General features: G+C 39.9%; 2 protein-coding genes across 3 annotated transcripts in view; one reads left to right on the top strand and one right to left on the bottom strand.

The window, feature by feature from the left end:
* The window catches only part of NUP155 (nucleoporin 155), a 32,921-nt gene extending 19,984 nt beyond the window's left edge, over positions 1–12,937 (bottom strand). The window contains exons 1-14 of the mRNA XM_088152975.1: positions 12,696–12,937; positions 11,020–11,157; positions 10,153–10,249; positions 9,862–9,932; positions 8,719–8,811; positions 8,193–8,363; positions 7,343–7,444; positions 6,927–7,000; positions 6,316–6,407; positions 6,106–6,203; positions 5,045–5,197; positions 2,636–2,736; positions 2,013–2,183; positions 543–653 (exon numbers count right to left, since the gene is read on the bottom strand). Of these exons, the coding sequence (XP_088009101.1) occupies positions 543–653; positions 2,013–2,183; positions 2,636–2,736; positions 5,045–5,197; positions 6,106–6,203; positions 6,316–6,407; positions 6,927–7,000; positions 7,343–7,444; positions 8,193–8,363; positions 8,719–8,811; positions 9,862–9,932; positions 10,153–10,249; positions 11,020–11,157; positions 12,696–12,834 (1,611 nt within the window). The 5' untranslated portion in view covers positions 12,835–12,937. The remainder of the gene's footprint in view (positions 1–542; positions 654–2,012; positions 2,184–2,635; positions 2,737–5,044; positions 5,198–6,105; positions 6,204–6,315; positions 6,408–6,926; positions 7,001–7,342; positions 7,445–8,192; positions 8,364–8,718; positions 8,812–9,861; positions 9,933–10,152; positions 10,250–11,019; positions 11,158–12,695) is intronic.
* Positions 12,938–14,556: 1,619 nt separating this feature from the next.
* Positions 14,557–17,284, top strand: part of WDR70 (WD repeat domain 70) — a 138,867-nt gene continuing 136,139 nt past the window's right edge. Inside the window, exons 1-3 of one of the 2 annotated variants that reach the window (XM_088152977.1) lie at positions 14,557–14,663; positions 14,754–14,816; positions 16,857–16,940. In XM_088152977.1, coding sequence (XP_088009103.1) covers positions 14,639–14,663; positions 14,754–14,816; positions 16,857–16,940 — 172 coding nt within the window. In that variant the 5' untranslated portion in view covers positions 14,557–14,638. The remainder of the gene's footprint in view (positions 14,664–14,753; positions 14,817–16,856; positions 16,941–17,284) is intronic. The other variant, XM_088152978.1, reaches the window with a different exon arrangement.

Here is a 17,284-nt window from a genome sequence, read left to right as displayed (position 1 = left end):
TGGCAATATTGTACAAAAGCCAATATTCTTAGAGCAACCCCAGGCTTTATATTATGGCAACAAACTGAGCTCTGCTAAAACACTGGCTTGCTTCATAGAATGTGTTCTTTCTTCATTATTTTGTGACTTCAGTCACTTAATTATTTGGTGTAAGTAAACGTATAAACCAACCACTGTAGTGTATAAATCACAATTCATAGCTTCATGTTACATGCAAATCAGACACACTAAGCCATCAGATATGGCTTAGTGGGAAGTGAAAACTCAGCCACTGGGCATTTAATGTTTTAGAGCTGTGTTTCTCAACCTTGACAACTTTAAGATGTGTGGACTTCAACTCCCAGAATTCCCCAGCCAGCATGTTTCCATGTATCAAGTTAGCCTCCTAGGATTGAAAGTCACAACTGTGATTACTAAGCCAGCTACAAAAGCAAATACCAGATGAATGGTAAATGTTAAGACCTGGGATAGAAAGCAAGCATCTTGTGAACAATTAACAATGATATATGAATCATCTAAGAAAGTAAGTTAAGAATTCTTACAGGATGAAGTTTAAAAAATCTTTCAATATCTTCTCCATCACCTCCTGCATTGCACACAAAGAGATGTCTTAGCTGATCTACTGGTCTGAGTTTATGAAACATAAAACTCCCCTAAAGGAAAGCAACAGTAGCACAGTGTTGGAAATTTCTATAACATGTTTACAGTTCTTAACCTATTCAATTTCACAAAAATCATTTATTAAGCACCTCGTTAATAATTCCATTTTACAAAACTGGAGAATATTTTATTTATTTACAACCAAAAGGCCCAAAAACAAATTACAAATATAATCTAGACTTAACATTAAATAAACAATTTAACAGATAAAATATTTAATAAATATTACATGATACACTTAAAAGCCCAACTCACTGATCTATTACTAAAAACCTTGTTTTATAGCCATAGTTAAAAATCTGGCTGTTGCCAATGTAATCTCAGGATTTTCATCTGCAAGTAACATTTTTACATACCGAGAAGTATCCCTTCCTGGTTTAGATTTTAAAATAGGCCAGATAACTTCCTGCTGAAGAGTCTTATAACTGGAGAATATTGTGTGAAGCAGTAGCACCCCCATCAGTAGGGGTCAGCTTGAAACCCATACTAAGACACGCAACTGTAATACCTAGCATGATGAAGCTAAATTAAGCTCCCCCCATGTCTATCTACAGGCATATACCTCTAATCTTTCCCCAATCCTATGCAATTATGGAACAACACTCCTAGGTCAACTGGTGCTAGAGTTACAAAGCCCAAGTCTAATTCTTAAAAGGTAAACATTATTTTCTTTTTCTGAAAACTTCAGCTTATACTATAGTCGACAAGCATATTAGCTTTATTCTGCATCTGTTGTACCTAAATAGCTACTACATCAAGTAATAGCTAATACATGAAAGGATCTGATAATTTACAACTCTGACCAAATTTCTTGGGAGTAGCCTTTATGAAGCTCAAGGAAGAGCTTGTTCTCAAGCTTCTTAAATGTAAATACTTCTGAACAGTTTCAGGGGAAAGCATTCAAGAAAGAGATCTTAAAAATCTAAATAAATAGCCTTCAAAAGACTAAGAAACTGTACATAAAAATGTAGTAGGCTACTACTGCAGAAAATTGGTAATGCAGATGAGTTCTTCCACATGACACTATTGCTTCCCAATGCATTTCAATTATGCCAAAGGGAAGATGTCAAAATAATTCCATGTTAGATCAACAAAGACATCAGTATGGAATAGTGCATTCTGAACAGTGATTCAGTGATTCTGAAAATAGCACCTAAAGTGATGTTTCATTTTTAACTATCAAACTTTACACCTTAGTATTTTATAGCATATAGTCACCCGCTGGGGGAGACGGGCGGCATACAAATTTAATAAATAAATAAAATAGCATACGCAATAGACACACATGCAGACAAACAAGCTCAAATTACTCACAGAAACAGTGATAAAGACTAGCAGTAACTACTGCCTACCTGTGCTGAAAGCAGAACAAATTTCTTTGGTGGTAGCATATGTTGTTGCACAACTACAGGATAGTCTGTTATTGGAATTAAATCTTTATTCAGTGGTGTTACAATCTTAAGAATTTTCTGTTCATCTATTGCGGAAAGTGCCCAAGAATGCCCATCGACAGGTGTTTTTGTCTAAAGCAAAAATGTAAATAAGAAATTAAACAAGCGTGACTTACAACTCAATCTTTTAGTCAAGGTGAATCCCAGTCAATAGCTCTTAATAGACACCTTTTCCTTCACTCTTCACGAAGCCCTTTTAAACCAGAACTGAATCAGAATACCTTTTCATCAGGCAATAAAGTCAACAATGGATTCTCATTCTCTTTCTCATCTCTCGTGTGTGTGTGTGTGTGTGTGTGTGAGATAGTTTCAGCAAAGGACAGACCTGTCCATAACCTGGGATATGGATATTGCACTGTAAGAAGATTAATGTCAAAAAGAGGAACAAGGTGGCAATGAATTTGAGGAGCAGAGAAAACTTAAATAAACCACCAAATTAAGAAAGATCAAGTTGAAATAAATGTAGATTCTCTGTTAAAAATACTGCTTTCAAGACAACAGTGTAGCATGCACTGTAAACTTACCTGAGTTTCCATCATTGGCTTTTGGAAGGGGAAAGAATCATGATTAATACACCACAAGATATCATTATCTTCATTTTCTGAAGCAGCCATTAGGAGAACACCTGACAGGAAAATAATATTTATTTTAACACTGGAGAAAGAGGAATCTAAACCACCTGAAGATTGGATTTAATATCCCTCTAACTACTAGGTTAAATATCCAGTTTTAGCTTTATTTAAATCTGAGATCCCATCCCAAATTATCTTCAACTTTCTTAATATAAAAATGTCTAGTTCCTCTCTACTTCTGATTCTAGCTATCAAGGACCCTCTACTTTGCAAAGGGAAAAGCTCCATTTCTTCACTGAGCTGGTACCAGGTTATACTCTAGAACAGCATTTCTCAACCTTGGCAATTTTAAGATAGATGGACTTCAACTTGTAATTGTTGTATGCTGCCCAGAGTCACCTTGTGTGTGGCTATATAAATATGATTGATTGATTGATTGATTAGACAGACAGACAGGCAGACAAACAAAAACTCCTGGCTGGCTGGGGAATTCTGGGAGTTGAAGTCCACCTATCATAAAGTTGCCAAGGTTGAGAAACGCTGCTATAGAATGACAATTAAATGCTGATTCATCATTTAAACATCACTAATTATTTTTTTCTGCACAGCTATGTTTATCACCTTGTATGATGAAGAGCTCTGGAAAAGTTTGCACACTTAGTTGTAAACAAGTAGGCTTGCTATTCCCCTAAAAAGGATTTTGAATTGGATGCAAAAGTGAGTTACCAGTACAAAAGAAGTAAGTTAAGATGGTTTGGTCATCTAGAAAGAAGAAAGGAGGATCAAACCAAATAAAGAAATAAAGGAAGGTTGGCTTTTCAACAGGTTGAAAAGGGCAATATCCCTCTCAAGACTGATGCCAGCCCTTTGAGGTAAGCCAGGTCAAGAGACAGGCCCAGCAAGGATTCCAAGAACTCTTTATTGTAGTAACCTGAAAAACAGAATCTCAAAAGCCTGTCCAAGTTTCTTTCTGTTCCATCTTATAATAAAAAAAAAAATCAAGGCAGGGTTATTCTGAGTTTCTTTCTCATGTTTCCATCTATCTCATGATGGTGTAATCTTTTCTCCAACTCCCTTTTTAACAGCTTCCTTCTACAAGGTCAGCTCTACATTCTTTGACAAAGGCCAGTACATGAAGTGATACATGAACCCAGTGGAAGTAAGGATAGTTTCCAAGAACAGGGAGGTATGGAGAGGTAGATAGTGTTATATAGATTTAGTGAGATTTCCTTTGATATCCCTTCCCTCCTGCCTTTTACTCTTTTTCATACTATCCATAACACTGCTTACACTGAAAAGGAACAGTTCAATGGACATGTATGCACATATAAGGATTTAAGATGTTTTCATTGCAACCTCATTTATTTAATTTCTCAGAATGTGATAGATTCAAATACTGAAGTTAAATCTGACATTTTTTCACTCTAAGACAAAAGAGTTACATTATAGGGGTTTGCAACCTGCAGTATGCATGCAGCCCCCCTGCCCCAAATTTTAGCATGATTTTTGTGGAGTTTTCTCTCCATTCTCCCCAGCAATGGAAATGGAAAACCTCTACCATTTTCATTCTTGATCCCACTCCTAAACAACCTAAATTCACATAACTGAATAACTATTTTGCTGCTGAATGTCAGCAGCATAATTTTGGGAGTTTTGGGAAATGGGAATATTTTGCCTCCCAAAGATTTTCTGCAAACACTTCCCAACTAGCTTCCTTAAATGCTAAACATGCATACATTTAAAAAAAAACACCTTAAAAAGCTGGCTCCATAGCTTCCAAAGATGTCACTAGAAAGCCTTTTGTTTACAGGTGTTCATGTAATGAGAAACATGTATTCTTTCAGTCTCAAAACAAAAACACTGTGTTTCTGCCAGGCAGAGTAGCATGATAAAAACCTTGCGTTGTTCTGGGTTTTGGCCCCCCAAAAAATTTGGACAGTTCTTGTGGGAAGAGGAGGTTTACTTCACCACCCCCACTGATGCCCAAGAGCATCATATCCAAGCAACCATCCTACCCCGTCCTGCTGCTGAAATTTTCCCAGTGACTTCCTTTGGTTTTTCTACCTCCCCACCATTAACATCCTTGCCTTTTTTCTGCTCTCATTCCACCCCAAAACCTTTGTCTGGAACCTAGGTCTCAGGCACTATCTGGACCATACAAAGATTTCAGTCTGGACACATGCCACACAAAATTAATTTTCCATGCTCGGAATGGTTTGTGCATGGAATCTTTTGCACACTCCTAGTTCCGTGGTGTGAAGAGGGTCAGGAGGCTGCACTGAGATCCCCATCCTTCAAAGGCTATTCACTCCTGCTCTACTGGATTTACAATAACAAACATTTGCCATCTACAAAATTTACCTTTGCTATATAAAGCTCGATGAACCTTTGATGGCTTTTCCACATTAGAAGCTGCAGAAAATCCTGGAGGTAGGCGGATGTGAATCAATGTTACAGTTGAAGGGCGAGCAAAAGGATGCTTAAATGGACATACACTAAAATACATCCGTACACCTACAGAAAAAAGGATGTGACTGTATGTTAGTAACATTAATAGGTTTGACAGAAAAAAAAGTCAAAAGGATTTCATTAACTAATGGGCCATCATACATTAATACTGCAGAAATGAGATCTGTACGTATCTAAACCTTGTTGTGATGGGCGAGGTGATTTTTTTTCACTTTTTAAAATACACAACGTACACAATCTTTATGGGGATTGAGGCAGGGTGAAGAAAGAAGCAATCATTTACACAATATGAAGAAACGTCAAAGTTTTACTAGATTTTGTTCACAAGTAGGATGATGTTGCAGGCAAGGCTAAGGGAGATCTCTCATACTGCCAAGAATGGCCCAAGTCATCTGGTGAACAGATGCTGGAACATACCACCTCTAAACAGCTGGAACCATTCCTGTGATTTCTGCCAAAATACCCAATAGTTGCTGTAAAACTACTTTATGGCCACATTTTAGCTTAAGCACCATTTCTTTAACACAGCTTCCCTGCCTCCATGTGTTGATAGCTTTTTTCCCTTCTCTCAAGGCTAATTCATTGTATCTCTGTTTTTCTTCTGGGTGCCTTGCCCCTTAACTTTCCCTTTTATAAACCTCTTCCCACCTCTATATCCGGATTTCATTTCAGCCAAACTGACAAACTTTTATTCCCCCATTGAGCTATTTTCAAATTGAATATTTACAGTTATCACTCTACCTTGGCCATTACACATTGCTCTATAAGCATAATATAACTCAGATATATTTAAGATCTATGACATCTAATACTTTGCAAATATTCAGCACTTTCAGATTTTACTGAAAAAATGCCTCACCAGTCAAACCAACCCAAGCAGGATGTTAAAGTCTTACAAATTCTATACTTTCCACAATCACATATTAGGCAAATAAGACAGGATACCAACTTACCTGCGTGACTGACTGCCAATAACTGACAATCTATAGACTCAGAATTTTCAATCACTGCAATCTGAACAATTGGTTTAAACACAGAACGATCAATGGTCCTAAAAGAAAATCAAAAGGGCACCTGAAGTATTTTATTGTGCAAACAAAATTATCTCAAACAAAACAGACTGTCAGATCCTCAGGCACGGCTTCTTAGGACACACAATTTACCTGGCAACCTTTCCAGCTGCAGACACAATAGCATTCTGGGAAACAGAAGCAACTCTCACCATCCCTTGGCCATCGGGACCTAAATCATAAACCTGTAATTTAATTATATTGTTTTTAGTGGATTTAAAATAAAGTCACCTACTGTTAATTCCATGCTGCAAAGTCTTGCGCACATATAACCCCAGAGAGTCCTCAACAGAAGGGCAGTATCCATGCTACGTGGCCCACAGGAGGAAAGCATACAAGGACCCTCCTGGACTGAATGCAAGCGGAATCACAGAACAAGCTTGGACACCACAGAAAACCAAGAGAAGCAAAGGAAAGGGGATGTTCAGGATGAAAGACACAGCAACCTGGGAATTGTACTGCAGGCAAGTCCTGCCAATTAATAGCCAAGAGATGGGAAGAGCATCCAAATATATAAAAAGCATCAGGATATATAACAGAGGAGCCCGCAGCAAATTTATATGGTGCATAAATTTCTACCATCAATTTTGCATCAACTTCAATGGAATTTCAGCATAAAAAGAACATGCACTGGACTGACAACGTATAACATTAGAAACTAAACATTTTAAATCACAAATAATCAGAATATTTAAAACTCATACCTGTATCACCCCTTTTTCAGAGCGTGTATATAAAATGTTTCGGGAGTTGTCAATGGCTATTTGAACAATGGGATCTATAAAATGAATTTTAAAATTCAGAATTATTTGCTGAAGATCTTTTTTTATTTTGGAGCTTATTTGAAAAAGAGAGGTTTTTATTTATAATGCGAATTGCTTTGCTTGTCTAAACCAATTGCATAGCAAGCCTGAAAGGAATCTAACTTCAGAATCATTATCCAAGGATTTTAGTATGGTACTCTTCATTACGTTAAAGAGAATTAAACTGATATAAAGTAATAATTTAGAATGTAAAATAAAAACAGCTAGTTGGACCAGATGGGCCAAGCATATGTACTGTATTGTCTACCACAAATATATTTATGTTTTATTATTACTATAGGTTTTTCATCACCTACCATCTTCTGAGAATGTGAACTGCAGTAATGATGGAACAAGAAAAGAAAGGGTGCTCTTTGAATGATTGATCTTTCTACAGCGCTGACTGAACCAGCCTGCCTCTGCCTACGAAAATAAAAATTCATTAGCATTAGGCAATTATGCAAATCAGTGGATTATTTTATTAACTTGTTTGGTAAACCCAACTGTTGAAAAAAGCAAATTATAATTTTAAACGGGGGAAATCAGCAGTCATCCCCCAAAATATTTAAACCAAGGTTGACCTAAAGATCCTTTCAAGGTATACAAAATAGAATTGCACACTTTATATGTTGCATTTCTCTTTTGGATTCTGTATGAGAAGTTTAAGTGAATTTAAACTGTAAAGTCTGTATTGGTAAGAGGCATTAAATTTCTGTTCAAAGCTTCAGTAGCCTGTCATCGCTGTTTAAGTAGTAAATAATTGTTAAGGACAGTTCAGTCCTATCAAAGATCTGTTTGCAAGCCTGAAGTTTCTTTATAATTTTATAAATCCATATTTTTACTCAATTCTACCACATCTCCAATCCTAAGTATATGTGATAATATTTTTGCCAGAAAAAGCAGTTTAATCTCTCTGCAGCATTAATGTCTGTGAAATCCACTAGGACAGCTATTGATATTAAATACACTTCTAAATGTTTTGTAGTTGACAAAGGTCTGAAGGTTATGCTTAAAATCACTGAAAAATCTCTTGTTGATAATCTCTTGGCACTTTCCATTACTGCAACAAAAAATATTTCTCCAACCTTTTCCCCTATGATCCTTAAGATCTTCAAAGCCAGGAATTATTGCATTTTTAAACTGAAGAAATGCAACTTCAAACTTTACTTGCCTGGTAAGCAACTTCATAGAGACAACCATCCTTGCCAGCCATAAAAATGCGCCCATTTTCAGCAGAAGTTATAGTCAGCAGATACGTGTTATCAGTAGGAAGTGAGTAAAGGGGGTCAGGAAGAAGCTGCATTCCACCAGACATACTATCATTGAAGGTTCCAGAGCCTGACAAGACAAAATAAATTATTATTGTTTTGCTTGTTTAAATATTTTGATATTGCAGTAAAATTATTCCAAAAAACAGCAAGAATCTCATCTGTTTAATAATTAGAAATTATTAAATCTTATTTTCTCTCAGTAACCCACTGAAGAGTTGACTAAAGAATCAGCTGTTAAGCCTGCAGTCAGTTTAAGATCAATGTCAGTGTTAACTCATATTTTCGTGTGTCAGATTTCTATCCTAAGCTAAAGGTAGCAACATTTAATCCAAAACAAGCCAAAAGCAATTAACATAATCAGTTTCAATTTCCCACTGGAGTAACACGTTCCTTTAACTTCAGCTTGTACAAAACTGACTTACCTGCTTGCAAAGTAGTATAGCTGAGTCCTAAAATTACTATATCCACAGGAGTAGCTAAAACCAGCAAGTGCCGTATATGTGGCTGAAAGATTCCTGTGAATAAAAAAAAACAAGAAAACTTGTCCATACACCAGTTTTTCACTAAGAAAAATATTATCCAAATCTATAAATAAACAGTACTCTGTACCAAAATGAAAACCATGGAGAGTCCTATACTGCACACTAGCTTGAAGAAGGGAGCTTTCATAACAGCTGAAATATTACTGTAAGCCTTGTAACTACTAATTTCCTATCTCGGGGAGATCTCTGCAATCGAACTTCAGTTCAGGTTGATTTACAGGGCCGTGCAAATCCTTTGAAAGAGGCACACTGCAATGCATCGGAGCATTTACAAAGCCTCTTTTTTCCAACTACTAAGCCAAGCTTGCATGGTTGCTTGCACAGTTGCCCTCAGCTCCTTCCATATGCACATGTACTCGTAACTCCTTTGCTTTGAAGCACATGTGAAGAAGACAACTGGGATCAGCTTACAAAGCAGATGCACAGCCCTGAAAAGAGATGGATTTGCTTTAATGATTAGAAGAGATGGTGGCTTCCCATGCATTATAAAGCATCCGTTCGAAAGGATTTGTACTCTATTAATGCATACTATTGAAATGTTCACATGACACAGTGAACCAAGCTTAAGGCTTATTTGGAAATACCTGCTTGAACCTGCTGGCTTCTTCTGCACATGGGCAGGGCTGCCAAGGCATTCCTCTTAGTCAGTCTGGTTTGCCACTTCATCCAAATGTGGTGCAAGGCTTCCTCTGGCCAGAATCACGCAGGGAGAAAAAAAACCCACCCCCCAACAATCCATGGTTTCTCTCTCTCTATTGTCCTGGGTAGAAGATGCCATTGCTGCCTTCAGAAGCATGAAGGAGACCCTGCCTGCTATGCTTCCATGTGTAGGAGGAGTCAGGAGGGTTTGCTATGTCATCCTAATTGCTTTATATGAGAATGTCCAGGAGGACCAATTTCTATAAAAACTGTATTTCTAATAATTTTCACAAATACCAAATGGAAGTTCGTACTGAGAAAAAAATAAGAACACCTCATTCTCTCCCCTGACCCTAGATGGATTTTGTTATACAACCTTTTTACCTGCTTTTGGTTTCACCAATCCAACTGCAAGGATGGTTTCACTGAGACCATCAAAATAAGCAAGGTCTCCCCTATAAGGAGCAAAACAAAAAAGCTGCATTAAAATATAAAAGAGATTCAGAACGTATTTGTCAAAGTAGCTGAATTGGAATTGGTTAGTACAACATTTTGATTTTTATGCAAATCATACATACGTATCACAGCCAATTTCCAGTTGAATATATGTGTGTGTATGTATACACACACACAAATATATATTCATTCTAGGATACAAATTCTTCATCTACGTACCCATCTTCATAATTCCACATAAAAATATCGCTATCAATGGTCAGCCATGCCCTACTGATCTCAGGAAACACTCCCATCATACAATTGCACTGCATATCTGAAGTACCCAGATTTAAGGAATAAATACTTGGAACTTAGAAGATTATCTGACATGATATAGGAAGAGATCAGGGCAACAATATATATATATCCAGATCTCAGTATTGTCCTGGACACACAGACCCGAGAATACATGTTATTTTTTTTTTAATTACACAGATGTTCAACTGCTAAGTCTTAATCTTGTCTGGCACCAATTTAAATAAAAGCAATTTTTTAAAGCAAGTCTATCCCAGTGGGGAAAAAAATTTACCCACAGGACAAAATCCTTTATTTTTAAGCATAATTTGAAAAAACAGTGCCTATATCCCAGCCCTTCAAAACAAATCAAGAAATAGAATTTTCTAACCCATTTTTCAATCTTTGAGGAAAAAATTGTGTCTTTAACTTTTCATCTAAAAATGTGTTTCACAAAATATATTATTGCAAAATGAATAAAAGTGCTTTCTTATATTGCAATAAATATACAGTATATACATACACACGTATATATAATTGTACTGCTATTGCAAACACTATGTTGCAATAAGCTTTCTTCACACAAGGGAAAATAGTATTGACGATGGCTTTATGTATGTCCAAATTTAAAAAATTAATAAACAGAAGAGAGAAATAAATGAGGCCAAGAAAGATTATATGAAGATGCTGGCAAAAATAACACTAGAGTGAATAAGGAGGAGCTTATTTTTCAGGGTCATCCTCCATCCCACCCATCTCACACAGTAAAAGGTCCATAACATTTCACTAATATCATCAAAATTAGGATACGTCCAAATTGCTCAACAAGTTCGTGGGGTAAAGGAACTCTTCGAATTGAGCTTATTTCTGGAAGACAGGGAATCGAAAGAAAGCCAGGCCCCTGTAATGGATAATCCATATCTGACATGCCAGAAACGGAGGGACTACCTGTAATGGGGGGGGGGGGGGGAGGGAAGAAACTGTAAGAAGTAGGAACAAGAAAAATACTGCCATACCAATATGTATCTCTGATGAGATGTATAAATGATTCTCCCAGCATTTTTCTGTTGATGTTTCTGTGTCTGTTTGTCTATTTACTCATAAGAAATTATCTCTGAAAATTATGAGAGAAATGGGGGACACAATTCTTCAAGAAATACCTTCTAAAAAAGATTAAATCCTTCTGAAACACCAGTCCAGACATATGTTCTAAAAAGATTCCACAATCACTGATGTCTTTGAATACCTGGATGTTCCTTCAGGCATTGGGGCCAGGATGTTAGGTGCGTTACCTTGGGAGGCATTATCTCTTTGCATGTTTTGATTGTGGGTTTTGTTCTTGTAGTTGATTTTTTGTTGGGATATTTTGATAGTTGCATGCTACAGAGTTGCATTATTGCTGGAACAATTTACACATACCTAAACTGAATCCTTGATCTGCCTTTCAACTGACTAGTTCAGTTTGTTTTCTCTCATTCTATCAAACACTGATTTTGCCCTAGAACAGTTTTCTTGCATTTAGATTTTAAAAAGATAACACACCAATCACTCTGATTTGAATCGCCCCCTTCGAATGAGCTTGAGATCCACCTGCTGAGACACCTCTTGGCTACCTTATTAAAAATGGCAAATTAGAATTTGGAACATTCTTCTACCATACAAATATGGCAGGCTGGCTGCAAGAGAACTGACAGGTTTACCTGACATATATCTTACTCCTTTTTCAAAGCCAAGTGACCACCTTTTCATTCAATTTAGTCCGTAAAGTTTTCAAAAACGAAATTATGTTTTTAAAATCTTCCTACTCCGGTAGGTTTTATTCTGTAATTTTCTTGGCAACAATACATAAATGATTTGCCATCACTTTCAGCCAGTATGCCCCTTCAACCTCCCAGGCTAATTACGGTTTCTCAGAGAATTAGGTCGGACTTTGCTTAGTTGTTTTCAAGGCCAGCTGTAGGCTAAATGCTGTCTGCTGGGCTTTATAGCTGCAGTTGTTAAGTAGTTGCTTTTATTTTTAATAGATTTTCCTATTTTGCATTAAGTTTCATCTGACCATCCTATTTTATCATCATAATGGCAGCAAAGGAGGGATCTTAACCCCATGTCCCATCATAAAAGCATGTGAGTACTTTTGCCATTGGCAAGGCTACATTAACGGCCTTGGAGAGGCGCCTCCAGACACACGAGATTGGTGCTGATAGGAGTGCACGGTTAACCATTGGGCAACACTGCCGGGGGACCACGGGCCTGACGGAAGGGGCTCTGAGCCTTCAATGAAGCGACTTAATCACCGCAGTCAGAGGTGTGAGACTGAAAAGGGGAACGGCAAAAAAAGCGGCGCCTTGCAGAAGCAGGGATTACAGGATTCCTGGGCAGCATGCATGCCGGGCGGGAATTATGTGCGTTGTAGCCCCAACTGGGCGCCAGGCGGGAAAGACCGACGCTCCCCAGCAAGACATTCCTGCCCGCGCGGACTCGCTTACCGGGCGCGGGCACGTTCAGCAACTCCGAGAGGTCTGGGTAGCACCGGTCATCCTGGATCTGCCGGTCGATGATACGCCCCGCGTTCTCCAGGGCCTCCTGCAAGGCCGGGGCGGCCGCGGGGTTCAGAGCGACCGGCATGGCGGCGGCGGCGGCGCGAAAGATCCCGGCCTCCCAAGGGGTCCAACGCGGGCCAGCAGGGAGCACCGCGCCTCGCGGGCAATCCCGGCAACCCCCGCGCGCGCGCGCGACTGCCCACCCACCCGACGCAGCGGCTGACCAGAGAGGAGCGAAGGCTAGAGCGGAATCATAAACGCACACTTCCGGCCAGTCGGGTCGACTGGGGGCGAGGCGTCCCCGCTTTCTCTGGCTGTAGGGCAGGGCTGCCGTTTTTTAGCGGGAGCAGCCGGAGGTGCCCGGAAAAGTGCAAGCAGCGGGGGCAGGGGAAGAAGAGGAGACGAGTGTCGTTCCCTGTTGTTGGTCCCTGGGAGTGTCATGTGGAGATATACTGCTCCTCATCATGGAGGCTCCATAGAGAGTTGGAGATAGTCTTGTTCTCCCCTAGTGAGTCTCCTCCCAAATGTAAAGCTCTTTAAACTTGTGGTAAAAGCACGACTTCCCTGTTTTCAGCGGCGCAGTGAAGTGGGATTTGGGAAATGCTGCTTTAAAGTAAACGGCGGTTTTGTTACTGGGATTATTTTATTCAAATAATGCATTGATTCCAACATGCCCACGACTTTACAAGTTACCCTCCTGGCATCTCCGGCAGGTCTAACCTATAGACGTGTGAGATGAGCAACTATATAAGTTGGATTAATACATTCATACCCACACCTCTGCATTCAATGTGTGTCATTCTGCAGAATCCAGGCTGGTGCAGCACCTGCCTGACCTGACTTGGCTGGCCGAAGAAACTAATATGGTCAGACCTGGTTAGTACTTGGATGGGAGACCACCGGGACATCCCAGAAGCTCAAAATAAGCTGAAGTCCACAAAGCAGGGAAGGTCTTGGTTCTTGCCAAGAAAACCTTCAGCTGTGTTCATGAAGCTACAAAGGAGACCTGACCAAAGCCTGCAGAATTGCTCTTCAATCCTACTTACTCTATGGGACTGAATAGACATCTCTGGATGGAGCAGGACATCACAAGTTTTTTAAGTGTCTGTGTGTGTGTGCGCCTTCAAGACAGAGTTCATTCCTGGTGACTGCCTTGGCAAGTCACTGTAGTTTTCTTGGCAAGGTTTTTTCGAAGTGGTTTGCCCTTGCCTCCTTCCTAGGGCTGACCCAAGGTCACCCGCCTGTCCTAGCGGTTAAGGTGGGACTAGAACTCACTGTATCTTGGTTTTTAGCCTGGAGCCTTAACCATTACACCAAGCTGACTCTCTCGTTGAGTCTGTAAAGTGGTGCAGACCACCTTCATTTTGACCCAAGCACGGAAATCAGGGTTAAGTTCATGCATAAATCTGCCCACAGTCTTTGATTATGTGCCCTCAAATCATTGCCGACTCCTAGCAATCACATAGCTAGATCTTCTCCATGACCATCAGTCCCTAACCTGGTCTTTCAGGTCTTCCGAAGATTCATAGGTCTTTTTTTTTAACCCCTGGCAACTGCCTGAACTAATCCCTGCAGTTTCCTGGGCAAGAATTTCGGTAGTGGTTTGCCATTGCCTGCCTCCTTGGGCCCAGAAAGAGTGACTGGCCCAAGGTCACCTGGGTGGCTTCGAGCCAAGGCGGGACTAGAAGTATCCCAGTTTCTAGCCTGGTGTCTTAACCACTGTCCCCAGCTGGCTCTCTCTAATCTGTCGGAGCGGTCATTTCCCCTCCGGCCACTAGAGGCCTCTGTACCCTCCCCAGCGGGGAGACGCCCCCCGCTTCTTCCAAAGCGCCGCTCCCTCCCCGCTGTTTTCTGCGGCGGCTCCAGGCGAGCCTTGCCCCGCGGTCCGGATGGAGCAGCCCGCGGTGGAGAGCGGTGAGTGGCGCGCGGGTTGCTTCTCTCCCCTCGCCCGCAAAGGCAGCTTGCTCGCGGGAAGCGGGGCTGAATGTTTCTGTCTCCTTGCAGAGGCCGAGCCAATGGCAGGAGCGGATCCGGAGCTGGCGGCCACGATGGGCTTCTCGGGCTTCGGTGAGTTGGGGGAGAACCGCGGCGACCGTGGTCTGGAGGAGCGGCGGGGTGGGCAAAGCAGGCAGCCTCGCGCGGGTCTCTGCGTGAATCTGGGCGGGCTCTGGGGGTTAGTTTCTGCCAATCTCGGCCGCCTTTGCTACCTTGCTGGAAGTTGCGGGGGCAGGATTTTTTACCTGGCCCGGTAGACCCCCCGAAGCAGGAAGACCTGGTGATGCTCAAGGGCTTCGGAAGGATGCGATGGAGAGGAGAGGGCCTTCCAGCTGTTGCTGAACCCCGAAGTCTGGCAATCCCAGTTGGAATGGCTGAAGAATGCCGTGAATTGTAGTTCAGTATCAACCGGAGACCCCACATTTCAGATTTCTCGGTTTGGCAGGTGTATCTATTATCTACGGTAATACTGAATTTTGGAGGCCCTTTTATTGCTTTTTTTTTTTTTTTTTGCATCAGAGGATGTCTCTGTCTTAGCCGTTTTCTGGGTGGCTGTTCTGGAGGACTCCTATTTCCAGCTGCAGATTCCTTCAGTTATTCCAGTGCTGCTTCAAAGCAGCAGATTATAAAAAGCTAATTGCCCTGCTCCCTTTCCATAAGGCTAACCAGTGCTTAGGGCAGCCTTTCTCAACCTTTTAACCCTGGAGAAACAACATAAGTTTCAGGTCTCAGAGAACCTCCGGACAAAAGTCTCTCTCTCTCTCTCTCTCTCTCTCTCTCACACACACACACACACACACACACACACACACACATATCACCCCCTCACAAAAACTTCACAATACAATTAATTTCTAACCTACACCAACTGCATTTTACAACAACAGCAAAACAGCAGGCCAGCAGCTGAGTTGCTGTGCATAAACATTCCCACTACTGTGAATCTATTATATGGTGCACAAAGTTAAAAAAAATGTTTTTTTTTTAATCACGATCTCCTACCAAACTCTAGTTGAGAAAAGCTAGTTTAGTGAATAAGATCAGTTCCAGCCTGCTGGTTTAGAAAGACTGCTTAATATCAGCTGGCTGAGAAAGCAGTATGTCATGCCACCGTTTGGAATCTTTGCTTTCTGTGGTCAGATGCTGAGTGTAAACATTCTGAATTATCTAAGAAAAAAGGAACCTGTGATCATGTTGTTCAGGCTGGCCTTTTATTTAACCTTTCTTTTGCCTTTTAAATTGTCCATCCGTTTTTCACACATTTCTCGTGTGGATGTTCATCTATGTTCTCGTAATGTTAGTTGTGGAAGAATGGTAAAATAGTTTTATTATCCATAGCTATAGTAACTAAGTGATGTGAATATCAGATGTACATATTTTTTTCTTGATCTAGTTATCTCATCCTGAAAATAATTCTGGGAGCCAGTGAGATCCGGGGAGTTGGTGGGATGAAGTTATTTATATGTAATTCCTTAGCATATAAGGAAACTTGCTGAGTGAGAGTTTTCATCTGCTGGTTTGTTTCAGGCAATAAAACTAATATTCCTAATTTACTTTCTTAATATTTTAGGCTTGCAGGTATCAAGCATTTGAAATAATATAGCAAGAATTTTTAATCTATCAATTTTTTCTGTTTTGCATATAATTAACAAAAGCAAGAATATGCTCATTGGGTAGCATTACTTTAATGTTCATACTTCAGGCTCTTTGAAGGTGTCTGATTAACCATTGCAGGAAACAGATATTCAGTGAAAGAGTCCCTTGGTTTCAGATAGCAGGACTGTTCTTATGAAGTTTACAATCTTAAATATACTTACTCAAATAATAACTTTGTGTGAATTTTTTCAGAGTATGAAACTAGGATTGTCTTGTAAAAATGTATTATTATTTACTAGAGCATTCCTTAATCTCCAGGTGTGCTGAATTATAACTTTCATAATTCCCAGCCAGCATGGCCTGCTGGAAGGCTATAAGTATACATGTGATTCATCCTGGCAAGGCAACCAGTTCTCACTAATTTTCATATATTCATTTCTATTTTGAAGTTGCTTAGGGATGTTTTCTTTTCATATATCACCTTCTGGGAAATTGGTTTCTTTGCTTTTTATCTAGGAAAGAAAGCTCGAACATTTGACTTCAATGCAATGTTTGAACAAACTCGAAGAACTGCTGTAGAACGAAGTAGAAAGATTCTTGGTGAGATATGCTGTACAAAAATTGATTTTATTGTATTTTGCTTTGACTATTAAATGTACACTTTCCTGCCTGTATTTGTACTGAATTCAGAGAACCAGAGACATCCCTGGAAGGCTACATTTTTAAAAATAAGTTATAGTTATCAAGAAGGAATATGTATATGAAAACTATAGTGTTTATGAAAAGCTCATTAATATGTTAGATGTAGCCTTTTTTTATCCTATCTTCCGTCGTCTTAACTTTTTAGAAGGGCATAAACTGATTAAAAAACATCACCTTCATCATTATCTTGCTATTTTTATTAAGTTTCTCTTTCATCCCCTAATGTAAGACAAACCAGTTAT

This window comes from Python bivittatus, unplaced genomic scaffold, assembly GCF_059951505.1.
Source record: "Python bivittatus isolate LINGU-HERP-01145 unplaced genomic scaffold, Pbiv_v1 ctg000570_np1212, whole genome shotgun sequence".
NCBI classification, from domain to species: domain Eukaryota; kingdom Metazoa; phylum Chordata; class Lepidosauria; order Squamata; family Pythonidae; genus Python; species Python bivittatus.
Note: the sequence above shows the minus strand (reverse complement) of the source record. Positions and strands in the feature narration are given on the sequence as shown.